Below are 15,973 nucleotides of genomic sequence, written 5' to 3'. Positions count from 1 at the left end.
GATGGATCTTTGAGAATGTTTTGAACTTTCTTAAGGCACCGGGAGCTAGAAAGCTCTTCCAAAGAGGGGAGAGGGCAACCAATGATCTTCTGGGCAATGACATTAATCCTCTGGAGTGCTTTTCTATCTGTCATTGTGCAATTGGCAAACCCTACAGTAAGGTGCAGTAAGTTAAGATACTCTCGGTGCAGTGGTAGAAGGTCACGAGCAGTTTTTCATTCAGTTGTTGTTTTCTGAGAAGCCTCAGGGTAGTATAATCTCTGCTGGGCCCCTTTGACCAGGGCTGCAATGTGAGCACCCCAGGTCAGGTCCTCTTTTATGATAACATCCAGAAACTTAAAACTGGCCACTTGCTCCACTCGGTCTCCATTGATAAACAAGGGCTGGATGTCTGATCTGTTCCTTCTATAGTCCACTATAAGCTCCTTGGTCTTATTGGTTATGTTGAAAGTGTCACAGAACGATGCAGTTAAACCAGTGGTTCTCAACCTGGGCCCACACAAAGGCTTGAAGAAATATTACAATTTAAATCTTGAGTTATACTTGGTGTTCCGTGGCCCCAAAAGGTATTTAAAGGGGGTCCATAGTGAGGAAAAGGTTGAGAACCACCGAGTTAAACAAAAAGAAAAGCTAGCTTTCCTGATACTGCTGAGCTGTATAAAGTCCTTTCCTGTCAAATAGCCACTGAGTTTTATATCTGGTGAGATTGCAGGCATCCAAACAATGGCATCCTGGGAGAGAGGTTGGCAGAAGTTGGACCAGGATTTTTATGCCCTAAGAGATTACAAAAGAGGAAAACAAACCTTGCATTTTGGGTTTCCCTTCCAGTTCCTCAGAAAAAGGCAACAGGGTGGCTAGATACACCACTGTTTAAGGAGAATAAAACATGAAGGAATGCTGGGATTTAACTACTCAATTTTTTAACATTGCATATACCAATAAAGAGCACAGTGTCTCCTGCACACAGTATTAATCTGGATTGCTGTGGATATAGTGGATTGTCTAAAGTATAAAGAGGTGGAAGGAATATCCTCTACTTAAAAAGTATTAGAAGGGCTTGGTTTTTTTTAGGTGTGCGCAGATTTCATTAGTATCACTACATGAAGAACCATGGAAATTACACATTGAAAGAAAAGAACATTTCATGTAACATATTGTATAAGCTTCAGTCAAGTTTCAAAACAAAGAGTGTCCTGTTGCTGAAAAATACTATGTATCACTCTATTCATGAAATTGAAAATGAGAAACCTCCATTATTACTTTAGATATGCAGTTAAATAAAAATAACCATCTTAATTTTATAACCCCAAACGAGTGATGCAAATATTATGACTTGCAATTAGATAAAAAAAACAAAGCAATAGTAAAAGTTAAAATCACTACAGTTTAATCAAATATAATTTTAATTGCCTTTACTTATTAGGAGTCGAGAAAGCACTGTGCTAATTACCTTTCAACTAGCTTTTTTCATGTAACAATGTGAGAGTTTATGAGAAACGAAGCATTTAGTGACAGTATATGAGTTTGTGAAATGGTCATTTGGAATGTGGAATGCTGGTGCTCTTTGTTGTTTCTTGTGACCTGGGGATCCTATTAAATGACCCTATTAAAATGATAACATTCTGTGAGACACATATTGAGATGGCTGTTATCTTCTGGTTTCTTGGAGGCAGTATGGCCATAAGGTTGGAGCAATATGTGGTTGAGTGGGACCTCATCAAGCTTATGAACCTACTAAGCTGTTAACCAATTCATCTGTAATCAGTGTTACATTATTTTAGCTTGGACACCAGTTCTGATCTTACACTGGGCTTGGAAGCCCTTGGAATTGTACAGTGGTGTGAGGCTAGTGGCTAATTCTGTGTATTTGAAAGTGTTTGGAAGCAGCATTAGCAGGACTAACTTTAATGATGCAATTTAAGAAAATATTCTCCCAAAGAATCTGTTTCTTGCTTTATGAGTCGAGGGAAGGGCTCTGGCATGGCATATATAGGCCTTCCTTGGGCAGTCAATCCATTCTGATAACAAATCTTAATTACTTGTAAGTGTCCCTGACACAGTATAGCATTTCATAGGAAGGTCATTTTTCTGTGCTTAGCTGAGAAATGGTTGGGATAACTTGTCTTTCTATCGAGACTGGCAAAAAGAAACATTCATTTACCTAGTTATTACACTGTGTTTTCTTTAAGAGAGAAGAAAACTTGAAAAGGAGCGCAAGTAGGCTGCTTTCCAGGAAATAGGACCCTTCTCTGTTATGGATGAGAATCTGTTATCTCTGACAAATTGCCTTAGAGAGAACTGGTCTGGCTTATCTCTCACATTCTGTTGGATTTTTGCTTCTAGATGTTAGCTGTCCCATTGCTTTCCATTGACGTATAGGAGTAACAGTTTTGCTCTTACATTACTCAATAGTGATAAAATGTGACATTTCTATCTGAATTAAGCCTCCAGGACAGCTTTGTGAAAGAGATTAGAAGAGCAAACTTTTAAATATCACAAAATTAGTATCTAAGACACCCCAGAACCTGACTGGAAAGGAAAGTGCCCAGATTCAGAAGTGGAAGATAAATAAGATTTTTCCTTTCCTACTGAGTTACGGGTTAATTTTCTTCTGAAAACAACTGTTAACAGAAGGCAATTATCTTTTGTTCAGAAATTATGCTTCAGCCAAATTGGTGAATTTCACAATTCACAATACCTCTAGATTCTAGGGCAGTCATGTATTGCATGCAATACAATGAGATTGGAATGTGTCTTGGGGAATAATGAAGAACGCAGTGGCAGTGTTACAGTAGTAGTATATAAACTCTGCCTTATATAAACTTTTTTTTTTTTTAAAAAAAAACTTATTTGCAGTCTGTAACATCAATAACTTCCTTTTTCTCAGTATGCAGTTTTGGAGCGTCAGGTCATGTTGGGCAAAATGTATTCATTCCTTTATGAATGCCAGAAGCTTTCTGAGTCTATTTATAGTATTCAATAATTTGCAAAGGTTAAATGTAATCCAGACTGTAGTGTTAGCATTTTCCCTGCTGATATCACAGAGTAAAAGACTGGCAGCCAACCCTTGTTGGAGGTTTGGGAGGGCTAGCAGCTTTCAGAGTCTTAGACTGCAGGACCATGTATGGTTAAGGCCATATAAGTATCCACCTGATTGGTTAGACAGTCAAGATAAGTACTGTGACAGGTGTTGGTGAAAGCTACACCTGTTTTCTCAATGTGGGCTGATTTAGTGGGAGTTCAAGGCACTGAGAAGGGCGGGGGAGAGGGGCAGAATATTATGCCAAGTAACCCGAGAAGGAATTATTTCCTAACGGGTGCCTTCTGATCTTTACATGAATTTGATTGTGTTATGTGAAATGCTGAGAGCACTTTGATGCTGCTTGAGGGTGGGGAACAAAAACAACCCAAGCCAAATGTTGCTTAAATGTACTGTAGCTTCTAAAGTTTAAAAGTTGTTATGGAAGTGCAACAGTCCCACAAAGTGAATAGGTTTTTGTTGTTTTACTTGTCTTGAAGAAGTACCATAAGGTTATGAAGCAGGGGTATTATTTACACACACACACACACACACACACACACACACACACACACTTTTTAGATTTTAAAACTGTTTTAATAGTTTTAAATTTGTTTCAACAAAATTGAAGATTTTTTTAAAAGTCAAGATATTTAATCCCTGCTATATTATTGGTAAGAATTGCAAGCTATAGTGAAATGAGAACTATGGGTTTTGCTCTAAAATGTAAAAAAATGGAAATTTTTCTGCTAGCAGTGTCCCAAAAACTTTGTCTTGAATGTGCAAGCACACTGTGTGTACCTTTCAAAATAAAAAAGATTGAGGTTTCCTTTTTAAAGGTGAATAGAATGGACATACTGTGTTCCTTTCAGACTCCTCTTTGTACTTGCAATGAAATGCATTTGACAATGCATTTTGGTTTGTAAACTAAGTTGCTGGACTCACAGAACAGGACAAAAAAAGAGGTCTGAGATCAGAATGTACTGTCATATCTTTGAGATGTTAAGCTTGTAGCTCTTCTGGCAACAAGCTTTTAACCAGTGCTTAGAAAGTGATTTCCAAGCTGACAACTGCCTTTTCACAATGATTGTCTTCTGAGGAACAATTGCATTTTGCAGGACATTGTGGAGAATGTGGGACAGAAGCTACCTTTAGTGTATGAGAACATACATAATTTTAATGAAAAGATTATTACAAATGTTTGAATGGTCAATATAATAGTGATTCTGTAGACTTGTAAACTATAGAGGTTTACACGGAGAAAGAACCTGGAGTTTAAGCTGCTTCATTCTTTCTGTTGAGTGTATTATAGCTCAGAAATCACCTATTTACCTATTCAGAAGCGAGGAGAAGCCTCATTTACCTATTAAGAAGAATAGCTTGTTCCATTTCTCTAAGAGTTTGCATTATGAATGGTGAGGTGAACAGCAGGTAGGAAGGGGTTAAGAGCCTCTTTCTCTTGCTGTTTTTCCATTCCAGTTCTCAGACTTATTTGGCATTAAAATAAACAAAAGCAGAGGGAAAAGTAACACAGAATGTCTTGTAACAAGCTGTTTGATGCTTGAGATCTCCTGAAGCTAAAATCATAGCACAGAAAGCACAATGATCCTTCGTGTACCTGCCTGATAAAGGGCAGGCAATCTCCTGCCCACTCTTGTTCTAGGACATGGGTTCAATTGCATAGGGAACACCTGGAAATGCTCATCACTCATTGGTGATTTAAATCACAGATTAATACCACTACTACTAATGAAATGCATTACTCCTAATTTCCCATTAAATGAGTTTAAACTTTTTTGTGTGTGTAAAGCATGCCGGAAATTTGAAAAAAAAAATATGGGGTGATTACACAAAGGAGATGGGGAATTATAGTTCTGTTGCAAATGTTGAAAAGTTGCAGTGTGTTAAGAAATCAGTATTGGCTGTTCAACAGTCGCTGTGCAACAGTCGGTGCCGTCTTAATGCAGCTTTGCAGTTGAAATGACGACAAGATGGCACGTGTAGTATTTCCTGTGTGTGTGAATTTTCCAATTGTATTTCAGACTTTAAGAAAGAAAGGCCTTAATGGTTGTGAGAGCCCCGATCCTGACGATTACTTTGAGCACAGCCCTCTCTCGGATGACAGATTCAGCAAACTAAGTGAAGATAGTGATTTTATTTTCAAGCGAGGCCCTGTAAGTACTTCTCTTGGCTCCTACTTTTTATTTGTTGATTCTTTTTATTAACTTCATTATTTAGGCTCTGAACAAGAAGGAAAACAGAGGGTGCGACAGCCCAGACCCTGACACTTCCTATGTGCTCACGCCACATACAGAAGAAAAATATAAAAAAATTAATGAAGAGTTTGATAATATGATGCGGAATCATAAAATCGCAGTGAGTACTGTGGTATGCCTTGTGCTCTTGTTACGTGCATGAGAAGAATTTGTGATGCCACCTTCTGTGGCTACTTCGGCTTGGAAAGCAGAAGTACCTGTTCGAGTGTGTCCATCCGAGGTAGAAACCTTAAATGGTTATCATTATAATCCTATTGATGTAAATTCTGCTGAGCGATGCAGTTTGAGTGGTTACCAGTGGTGGTACTCTACTGATTCGGCCCTGTTCTGCTGAGCCGGTAGCGGCGATGAGCGGCAGAGACAGAACTGGCTCTCTCCGACACTCTGTGTCGGGCCTGCCCACCTGGGCTCCCATACTAACCTTGATGTCCTGCTTTTGAAACGCAGCTGCAGGGAGAGTGCAGGATCACAGGGGGTGAATCAAAACGCCCCTGCGCCTGCGCACAGTGCATGTTTGGCGGCGTGCGCAAAGTGTATGCGTGTGTGCAAAGTGCGCTCACCAAGCCATACCCACCAAACCGGTGGTAACAATTTTTGAAACGCACCACTGAGGGGTACATCTTCTTTGGTGCAGAATGCAGCAAGGAAAGCCTGTTAGAGACTAAGGAAATTAATTGTACATTTCAGTAAGAAGCTTCCGGCCCTCACGAGAACTTAGAAATATGTAAACCTTTGTGGTATATCTCCTGGCGAACCTGGAGCCATAGACAGATGAAAACCAATTCTCTCTCTCTTTTTTTTTCTTCCCAAGAGAGTATCCATAACACTGTTTTAGTTTAAGGAACTGTTTACGTTAAGGAGTGTCACTTCGTAAAATATGTATGTTTAAAAACACGATGTCACAGGTCTGTCCTTAGTCACTTTGGTGGGCTGCTTTTAGTGAGATGGTTGGCTGTACAAATATGATCAATCAATCAATCAATAAAACTGACAAAACTGTTAACAGAGGAGGAGGCTCTCTAATGCACCTTGTAGGGTAAATTCCTTATTCATGTACTTACGTAATTATCCAAATTGTACCTATTAAATCATTAGTTAGTTAGTTTCATCATCATACATGGTACCTTTCAAATGCATAACACCTAACAGACTACAGGAAGAAAAATGGCTGTCCTAAGAGCCTTAAAATGCCAAAAATCCCATATAGCATAGGAAAAATATGGGAAACTTGATTGTTATATGCTTGGCTGCACTTAGAGCAAAATATATAAACTAAAAGGACTAAAAGCTTCATGCAAAAGATGAGTTTTGAGGAAGAATTTGAAAGCCATAAGGGAGCATTATAAATAGAGGGGCTTATAAACTTTATCTATGTGTAGATGACTTTAGTGTAACATTCTTTCAAATACATTCCTTCCACAAGCTAATAAGTTTGCTCTCTCCCACCTCTCTCTCTCTCACACACACACGCACACAAATACTGTTACAATATCATAACACACACTAACAGTTTATTAGCCCCCAGCAACTTTTAAACTTTCAATGTATGAAATCAAATTTATGTTCAACTGTTAAAAAAACATTAGAGAATTTTTATGACTAGCCTACTTTTATCCGCATGGTATTTCTGATCGTAGCAGTATAACTTACTGTTTGTGGGTTCTTTTTTTCTTTTTAAGCCAATATGTTTTCATTGAACATTTGCTTGAATGTAACATGTGAATATCAATTAACCTGTTTCATGTCCTACTTGCAATGTTGAATAAGCCATTTCTAAACTGATGAATTTGAAGGAAGTAAAAAGCTCTTAACTAATTTTGAAACGTTTGAGTAGTCTGTGACAGATGCCAATACTTTGCATTAAACAAGAATTATAATCTGTGTATTTTATAAATATCAAAGCTAGTATTTTAACACTTGATTACAATTTAAGATTTCAAAAGTTGTACTTTTCTTTCTCACTTAATTCCCCTCCCCCTCCCCATTTCCAGCCTGGGTTGCCTCCGCAGAACTTCTCAATGTCGGTCACTGTTCCTGTATCCAGCCCCAATTCTCTAAACTATAGTAGCCCTGGGAGCTCTCTTGTATCCTCAGCCTTGGCAGCAAGCTCTACCTTGACAGATCCCACACTGCTAACTCCTCCTCAAGCTTCATTGCATCGAAATGTGTCACCTGGAGGTCCTCAGAGACCCCCAAGTACAGGTAGCGCAGGTAAGACTTATTCTATAAGTCTATAAACTCTTTCCAACAAATACCACCTTGTGCTACCCTCGTTCGGTATATAAGATGGAATGTAATACATATTTTTTTTTCCATTCTTTAACTAGGTGGGATGTTGACTACCACCGATCTCTCAGTGCCAAATGGAACTGGCTCTAGTCCAGTGGGTAAGTTTTAAAACTTTGTATTTTCACTATCACAAAAGGCCTAATTGGTTACCTGGTACTTTCATGCTTTTTAAAGAAAGCAAATCTTTAACATACAACAAAATTGCTTCTTTCCTGTGAAGACCTTTGCTTATTCTAGGACTAGCTCAATACCTGTGCTTCGCTACGAAACTGTGGTCGGGCTTAGTTTTTGGGGAAGAAAATAAGGGGAAAAGATTCTGCCTCTTCCTATCAGCATGCCTTGGCATTCATCTGGCTAGCATCCTCTCAGTGTGTGAAAGAGTAGAGGGCTGTTTGGAAACTGAAACATGGAAACTGAAAGAGTATTTGCTGTGTGAGCAAGAAGGAGACAGCAAGGAGCCTGGGTGTGGCTTAGCTCAACTGTTCTATACTAAAGCTGGTTGCTGCTGTGAAACTAAAACTGAAACTCCTCTGCTTGTGTTTTGCATTTGGAACAGATTTCTTTTCAGGCAGGGTAGAACTCCTTAGCATCAGAAATACTAATGTTCTGATGGTCATTTCGAAAAATCCTTTCTTAGTGAGTACCTAGAAGCCAAGAAGAACGTACGTGCCAAATTTCAAGTTTGCAGGCTTTACATATATAGATTGCCTTGGACTTGCAAGTTTTTGGGTACCTGAGCCAAAATAAATATCTGTGTGTAGAAAATAGGTAGCTTAAAATTTAGCCCACTGACTTTTGTAAGACATTGCCCTATCTTCATTTTGATAGTTTAGCGCTTCTTGTGGGCCAGTGGCTTTTTTTTTGTTTTTGTCACGCTACGGGATGCATAACTTTGTACATATGAATTAAGGAGAGCAGCGATCAGCAAAGGGAAACAGAGAATCTGTGATCTTTCATGTGAGCTTGACTTTGAAGGGTGATCATTTTTTTCCCTTGATACTTTGTTGACAGTGGGGAGGTGTGCTGTTTGCTTCAGTCAGAGTGGAGGCATCTGTGTTCCAATTCTCCAATTACCGGAAGATGGCACGAACACCTGCTGCCAATATTACTTGCCTACTCCTAGTATCCCTTGGTGGTGAATGATCCGCTAGCCCGGAATGAAGAGCGTAGAATCTCTCTCCAGGGAAGGAGGTTGATCCTTCCTGCCACTGATATTCAGAAATGGGCCTTTCGGTGTATTTACTGTAGGTCATGTATAGGATTGGAAGTCCTTTGAAAAATATATATATATATGTAAAACTGAGGTTATGTTTGACCCATCAGATGTGGGAAATGGAATTCTGTAAACGCTTGTTCCGGCATTTTATAAAACTGGTTGATTTTACTAACGTTTTGGATATCTGAAGCTGTACTTCATTAAATGGTTATGCAATGATTTGTTAATTCAAGCATCAAAAGCAATCAGGCCTTGAGTATTTGCATACGCTTTGGGTAATTTTTACAACAACTTTAAATATATAGTAGAATTATTCTCAGATAGGAATTAGACATGGAGGGGTAATAGTTTATTTTAGGTAGTTTAATCCTTGTGTAACAGGTGAGATTTCAATCAGAGCATCTACAGTTGCTGTAGTCTTTTGCAGAAGATAGCGGCTGTGTTAATACATGTTGATAAGTCTCAACATGGCTGGTTTGAGTCTAGCATGAATCCAGCCATTATTGTTTGCGCTATACCCTGGATTACAATTACATCAGTGACGATTTGCCATGAAATAAATGTTTTATTCAGCAAAGTCTGAACATAAATTTTGGCTTGGTATGATATGACAACCAGGCAACATGATGCAGGTGGCCGTGATACAAACCAGGAAGACGTATCAGGCCTATATGCTCACATTTCTTTTACCATCCATATTGCACAAGCTATCACTTCCTGTTGGGTTCAAAATTGTAGCTTAAAATTTAAACAACATTCCAGACACTACAGAGCTGAACTTTATGCTAATCTGAAAAATCACAGTGATCAAAGAAGGAGAAGAAGAGAATGTTCTTTATGGGAGTCTGTTGTGAGTTCTTAGTTGCACTATTCATTAGCCAGTCACACTTCTGAATCGGACTGATAATTCTACTAGCTTTTGTAGCTCATTAAAAGTGCAGTTCTTCCCCTTTTAAATAGTTAAAGTTGGACCCAGAACAAAACTGGCAACCAATGAACAATGACTGCCAACATCACTGGCATCCAGCTGTTGGGAGTGAGTTGGGTAGAAAGGAAGGAGGCACTGCCACATTCGAAAGACAAATTGGTTCTAATATTATAGAGAACTAACCCAGCCTTTCATATGGTTGCTGTGTAAAATAACAATAATAATACCACAAAAGGAAAAGGAATCCCACTCTATACTCAGACATCCATTTCCCGGTTCCATTTAGCTATTGATCCTATCTGAATGTTACCCTGATAGTAAATAATGCTTAAAATCCACTTCATGGTATGAAATGCTCTTACTTTTTATTTATGATGAACCCTAAAACAGGAGTAGGGAGCACGTACTACTCCTATCCCTCCCCAGCTATTGCCAATTTACAGCTATCATCATTCACCTTGCTGCCTGGAAGGTTATATTATTCCTTGATCATTTGGATGAAGGGTAATTTTAATTTGCTTTAAAAAAGTGCTCAGGCCCTGGTACCCTGCCAGCCTCTTTGCCCTCAGAAAAATCAGCATAAACATTTACATCAGTCTTGTGAATGAAGTAAAGGAGTTAATTGTGATTGTAAGGTTTGAGGAAGAAAAATAATTTTAAAATCAGGTGAAATGAAGTACTTACTTGAAGATAAACTGGCAAATTCCATAGAGATAGTACTCAAACTGAGCCCCAAATTTCTATTACTGAGCAAGAGAGTTGTTTCATGCCCCATTTTACGACCCATTAAATGGATAGTTTAAGTTGAGGACTACCTGTATAAAGATGTTTTGTACTGTTATGTTTTACTTGGTTATATCTGTGTCTTTGCTTGGAACGTAAAGCAGCAGGAACAGTTTTCAGCCATTTCATATGAAAAAGACCTAGCTCGATAAATAGATAGTTTAGGCAAGGTCAGTCTGGCTCATATATATCCCCCTAGACTTCCCTCCCGGGGCAATTATGCCACTGGAGTTTGATAATAGATGTAGAAATATGTTGGCAAAATGAGGGAGATTGTAGTTAAACCAAAACAAGCCTCTAATAAGAAATCAGCTAGAATTAATACATCTATTTTACATTAACAGAAAATATTTTCATTGCAGGATCTAATCTGGGTGGGTTACCAGGACCAAAAGTTTAGTTTTCCAAGACTCATGCTGGACTCCATCCTCAGGGAACCTCTAACTAGCACACACACCGCTAGAGAGAAGTTCCTTGTGAATGAGCTGCTGCACGAGTTCAAAAGTTCGCAAAACAAAACCTGTGGTCCTAGTGAGTGACCCAGATAGCAATAGCACTTAGACATATATACATAGTCAGCCTCTTGCCCCCAACGATCTGGGCCCTCATTTTACCCACCTCAGAAGGAGGGAAGGCTGAGTCGACCTTGAGCCTGGTGAGACTCGAACTGCCAAATCGCAGTCAGCAGAAATAGCCTGCAGTACTGCACTCTAACCACTGTGCCACCACAGCACAAGGATCCTGCAACCTTATTCTGGAATTGGTATATATGCCTTCATTTGTAATACCTTCGTTTCCCATAACTGAAAGGACAAGAACATCATTTCCTCTTATATCATTAACATATACTTTACAACCCTTTGGAAGGGGAGCAACATACTCAAAAGCTGTAAAATGTTTCCCCTCTCTTAGCAATAGCTCTTTCGTGCCAGGGCAACTTAGAAGAGCTCTGTGTTTGAAGGATTCTCTTGCCACTCATTCTTTGGCTTGAATTGGCAGAAGGAGCAAAGCTTCTGTGTTTGTAGAATAATGTATCTACACCCACCCACCCCAAGAAACAATCCATCACGATTAATATCAACCACAGAGTAGTAAAAGGTGCCATATGCTATGTCTAAACAACACAGCTTAAGAAACAGCCATTTCATTTGGAACTTCATGACATGAGAAATCTTTTCCCAACAAATGGATAAAACAGCTTTTGAAGTCGCTCTGATTTAACCTGTTTTTTCATTGCTAGAGATAAGCTATTCAGGCAAATGTGTGTTTATGTGATGCTGATATTTTGTTCTGGTCCTTAGCACAAATTGCTTTCAGGAGCCTGTTTTTTTTTTTTTTTTTTTAATCAGAGAAGCAGTTTAATGATACATACCATTTAATTATCAGTTTTAACTGTGGGTATATTTGTAAACTGTAAAAGCATTCTTTTCTATAATTTTATATTTCATAGATTATACTATATATGCCTGGGGGGTGTTGTCAAATTTTAATTCATTTTCAAAGAAACACTAAAAGCTGAAGAGCTCTCCAGTCAGGTTTCTTTATTGTAGCAATATATTGCAATTTTATTGTGAAATACTGGGCTGGGTTATAGAATTTTATGTTACTTTAATAACGGATTATTAAATAAGAAAGGCCATATTAAAAAGATTGAAGATAATAGTGACTTCTAGTTTGAACTTCTTCAGCGACAGACCAAAACCTCGTCTCTGCGAGGCTTCGATCCGTGCGCACTGCTGGAGCGCCCCGAGCCGGCTGGTTTCGGGGCTAAGCCACCCCGTAGAGGTGGTGAAGAGGGGGGAGACTGCCTGCAGGGTTGAGGAGAGCTGCATCTCTCCTCCTCAGCTGGCCATTACTCCCTTTCCTGAAGGCGGTTGCAGTAGTGGTCAGAAATGGCCACCACAAAGAAGAACTCGACTGGAAAAGAATGTGCAGGAGGAAGATAAGAAGAGAAAGTTTTGGTTGACCGGGTCAAACAGCAAATGCAACAAATAAGGTACCCTGGAATTGAAACTATTAAAAAACAATAACATTGTTCCCTAAGAAGATTTTTAAGCTGCGAAGGAGAGAGAAAAGGGAAAAGATTTGGTTTTCTCCTTTTCCTATACTGACAGCTAAGAGACTTAAGCAAGAAATTGGAAAAAAATCCACTTTGACATCAATAAGCATTTAATGCTGAAAATAAAAAGTCAAAGGGATAATAAAGATTTCTGGATAATTAAAAGCTTTTAAAAACAGGAAAGGAGAGAAAAGGAATAAAAGGGCAGGATCTGGAAGGGAGGAGACTGCCTGGAATTAAAAAAGAACTTACAGCAAAATCTCAACAAGACTTCCAAAAGATACATTCTAACTGAAATATTGTAACAAAAACCCCAGGAAGAGAAAATCAAAAAAGAAATAAGAAGATATAACTCGGGACTATCTGGATTACTTGATGATTTCTGGATTCTTGGTTATTGTTTTGAACGACTAAATTCAATCGGTGGTTGTTTAAAACTGTTTAAAATGGCTCCACTTTTAGAAGAACTGAAAATGGAACTTAAAAAGTACAAAGAAGATGCACAAGAAGGGAGAGGTTCTTTTGGCTTCATATTTCAGTTTTTAGAAATGGAGATTTGGAATTATGAGAAACAACAAGAAATGCCTGCAGAACAAGAAGATTGCGACAAAGAAGAAGCCACCTTTAATGAACAAGTAATCTTAGATGGGGGGGAAAAAGGAAAGGGGGGAAAGAGAATGGAAAGTTTAAGATTGGGAAAAACAACTCCCCCCAAAAAAATAGAGTGAAAAAAATAAGTATAAAATCAGAAAGCAACAGAAGAGGGAAATGCAGAAGAGAGAATTAGAAATAGAGAGACAAGGGGGTAAAAAGGGGAGGGAGAAGATGAGAGGGAAGAAAGAAAGGAAAAGAAGTTATAAAGGACAGAAGCAAAATATAGAGAAACAGGGCCTATTTAGAGATAATGGGTGAGAACTTAATAGAAAAAGGGATTCTGCAAAGGTACATAAGATAGTATTGTTCTATTAGAAGCAGAAATAATTTTAGAAAATATGAAACAATGTATGATTAAAATGTCTGATAAAATAGCTATTGTAATTCAGTGGAATGCTTGTCAATAAATGTAACTTAACATTTGTAATGTAATTTAACATTTTGTTAAATGTAACAAAAAGTATATTTAATGATTTATAAAACATATGTGAAGAGAAATAAGGGAAAAATTAATTATGGAGATTATATGTGTTTTTAAGGAAGTATGATATTTAATTGAAAAGAAGTGTTAAAGATGTTAAGATTTTAATGATTATTATTGATAGAACTGAACTGGAATGGAATGAGGTTTTATAATTACATATATTTACAATCTTTCTTTTTTCTTTTTAAAGAATATAGTGTGTATTATAAGAATGTATCAAGCAGAATTCGATTGGAAGTTATGTATTATGTATTATATTGAAGGTCATAAACTTAAGGTATATATTGAAGTTTAAATAAGAGTTGAATGGATGTAATTAAAAGATATAAAGGTGTCATACTCCAATTAGTAACTATAGGAGAAAATTTGTTTAATGAGAAAAGATAATATGAAATTGAAACAGAACAGACAAAAGATAAATATAATGATTTGAATTGAGATGAGATTCAAAATAAAATTGAGAAAATTAAAAGAGGGGAAAAACTATATAGAAAATGTAAAATAGTATAAGATATGGAATAGAATACAAAAAGGAGCATGAGTTTTGTGTCTGTATAAAGAAGTTCAACCCGGGACCATGCTGTTTTCAAAAACGATGTTTAACTTGTATTTTGTGTGTGAAAACCCAAATAAAACTTTATTAAAAAAATAAAAAGATTGAAGATAATAAATAGTTGACGCTCTTCCTATTTTTGGCTTGGGATTTTAGAGGCCAACACCTCTTTCTGGGATAACTAATAACTGGTAGCAATTTGGTTTAACCTGGTGGACAAGTTTCTTTGAGAAGAAGTATTTTTCTTATATTTGTAGAAATGCTATGCATCCAGTAGAGTTATTTTTAATACAAACATACTTTTGTTAAAAGCACATTTTGGGGGAATGATTAAGCTTGTCTCTCTGCATTTTCCAAATAGTTATCCAGATGTGCAGTTTGTGTTCTTCTCGTTCTTCCTTTTTTGCACTTATACTTTAAAGGTGCAGATTATTGGCCTTGGCTTGTGTGCAAGACAGAGCTGGCATGGAAAGGATTACTGCAGTTTCCTTTGAAAAAGCTCTCTGACAATTACATCATCTTACAATCATTATCTGCCTCTGGACCCCAACCTTAAGCAGAAAAATCCCATGCTTTGTTCTTCCGATTCAACTTATAACTGGATATTTTTGTTTTTAACAACACGTGCCTCTGTTTAAAGCATCTTGTCAGGTACTGAAAAACTGAGACTTTTCTGTCTCCAAGCAGATTCTTGTGTGGTGAGGAAGTTGCTGCAACTGAAGCAATTCACAAAGTCCGTGCACCACGAGAGAGAAAAGAGAATCCCTGCAAATCTTGAGTCTTCAGGATAAATTGTATTCGGAGTCCTTCCTGTGATGATGCCTTATCTAGAAAATGGCTGTGGTTTTCTGGCAGCCTGTCAGATGAATCTGCCTGCCTGACTCAAAGCTCTGCACAGAATATTCAGTCGAGAAAGGTCTTCTGTCTTACAGGGCCATGAAAGGGTATAAAATGTTCTCTTCCACTGACAGTCCCTTGTAAGAAGGGCTTCAGGAAATGATTGCGCTGGGTGTGGAAGCAAAAGCAGAACAGCTTTAACTCGTGAGCTGCCTGCATACTCATGGAAAGAGTGAGGCGGGTGTAGTGTGAAAGAAAGGGGGGGGGGCGGTGCAGAAGAAAGATTAGCTCTGTGCACTGATGTAATCCTTGCGATAAACCAAACTAAATATAAATATTCATGAGCACTCTTGCTTCAAAGAAATCCCTCCTGCAATTAATGGGAGATTGCTTCAGGTATTGGTCAGGCTTCTGAATAATACACACGCTCCAGGCAATTGTTTACATTGGATGTATCCATTGCTGTCAAATTCTCTTTCTAATGTACTCCCCTGTATAAACAGATTTGTGATGTTAGCTGAAAATTGTAATGGACAATTAACCTCGTTGGTAGATGCCTGAGTGAGTTAGGGCTATAATATTAGTGATTTTGAGTGCTGTATTGAATTAGTTTTGGTTTTAAACAGGTTGGCTGAGAAAAGTAAGCATGTGATGTATTGGCCTTTTAAATGGAAAGGCAGGCCATTACTCTACTTTCTTGCAAGCGTTTCCATTCTGGGTAGAGTACTGTATTTTGATCCTCAAATAATAACACATTGTGAGAGGATGTTTGATGGATTTTTGGTGATTCCTATTGCTGGAGGACAGCTGTGACACACACACACACAGTGCTCAGTACTGTGAAGGGTACTTGTCTTTATTTTCTCCCCCTGTTA

At 38.0% G+C, this 15,973-nt stretch overlaps 1 protein-coding gene across 10 annotated transcripts in view; it reads left to right on the top strand.

The window, feature by feature from the left end:
• Window positions 1–15,973, top strand: part of MEF2A (myocyte enhancer factor 2A) — a 76,854-nt gene that overhangs the window by 41,708 nt on the left and 19,173 nt on the right. For 5 of the 10 annotated variants that reach the window (XM_087972804.1, XM_087972802.1, XM_087972799.1 and 2 more), the window contains exons 4-6: window positions 5,258–5,395; window positions 7,287–7,506; window positions 7,623–7,682. In XM_087972804.1, coding sequence (XP_087828930.1) covers window positions 5,258–5,395; window positions 7,287–7,506; window positions 7,623–7,682 — 418 coding nt within the window. Of the gene's footprint in view, window positions 1–5,061; window positions 5,194–5,257; window positions 5,396–7,286; window positions 7,507–7,622; window positions 7,683–15,973 lie in introns of all 10 variants that reach the window. The other 5 variants (XM_087972805.1, XM_087972803.1, XM_087972801.1 and 2 more) reach the window with 2 other exon arrangements.

The sequence above is a fragment of the Notechis scutatus genome, chromosome 11 (genome assembly GCF_049901735.1).
Source record: "Notechis scutatus isolate UNSWTSFEM ecotype Mainland chromosome 11, rNotScu1.2, whole genome shotgun sequence".
Classification (NCBI taxonomy): domain Eukaryota; kingdom Metazoa; phylum Chordata; class Lepidosauria; order Squamata; family Elapidae; genus Notechis; species Notechis scutatus.
This window is presented reverse-complemented; position numbering and strand designations above follow the sequence as displayed.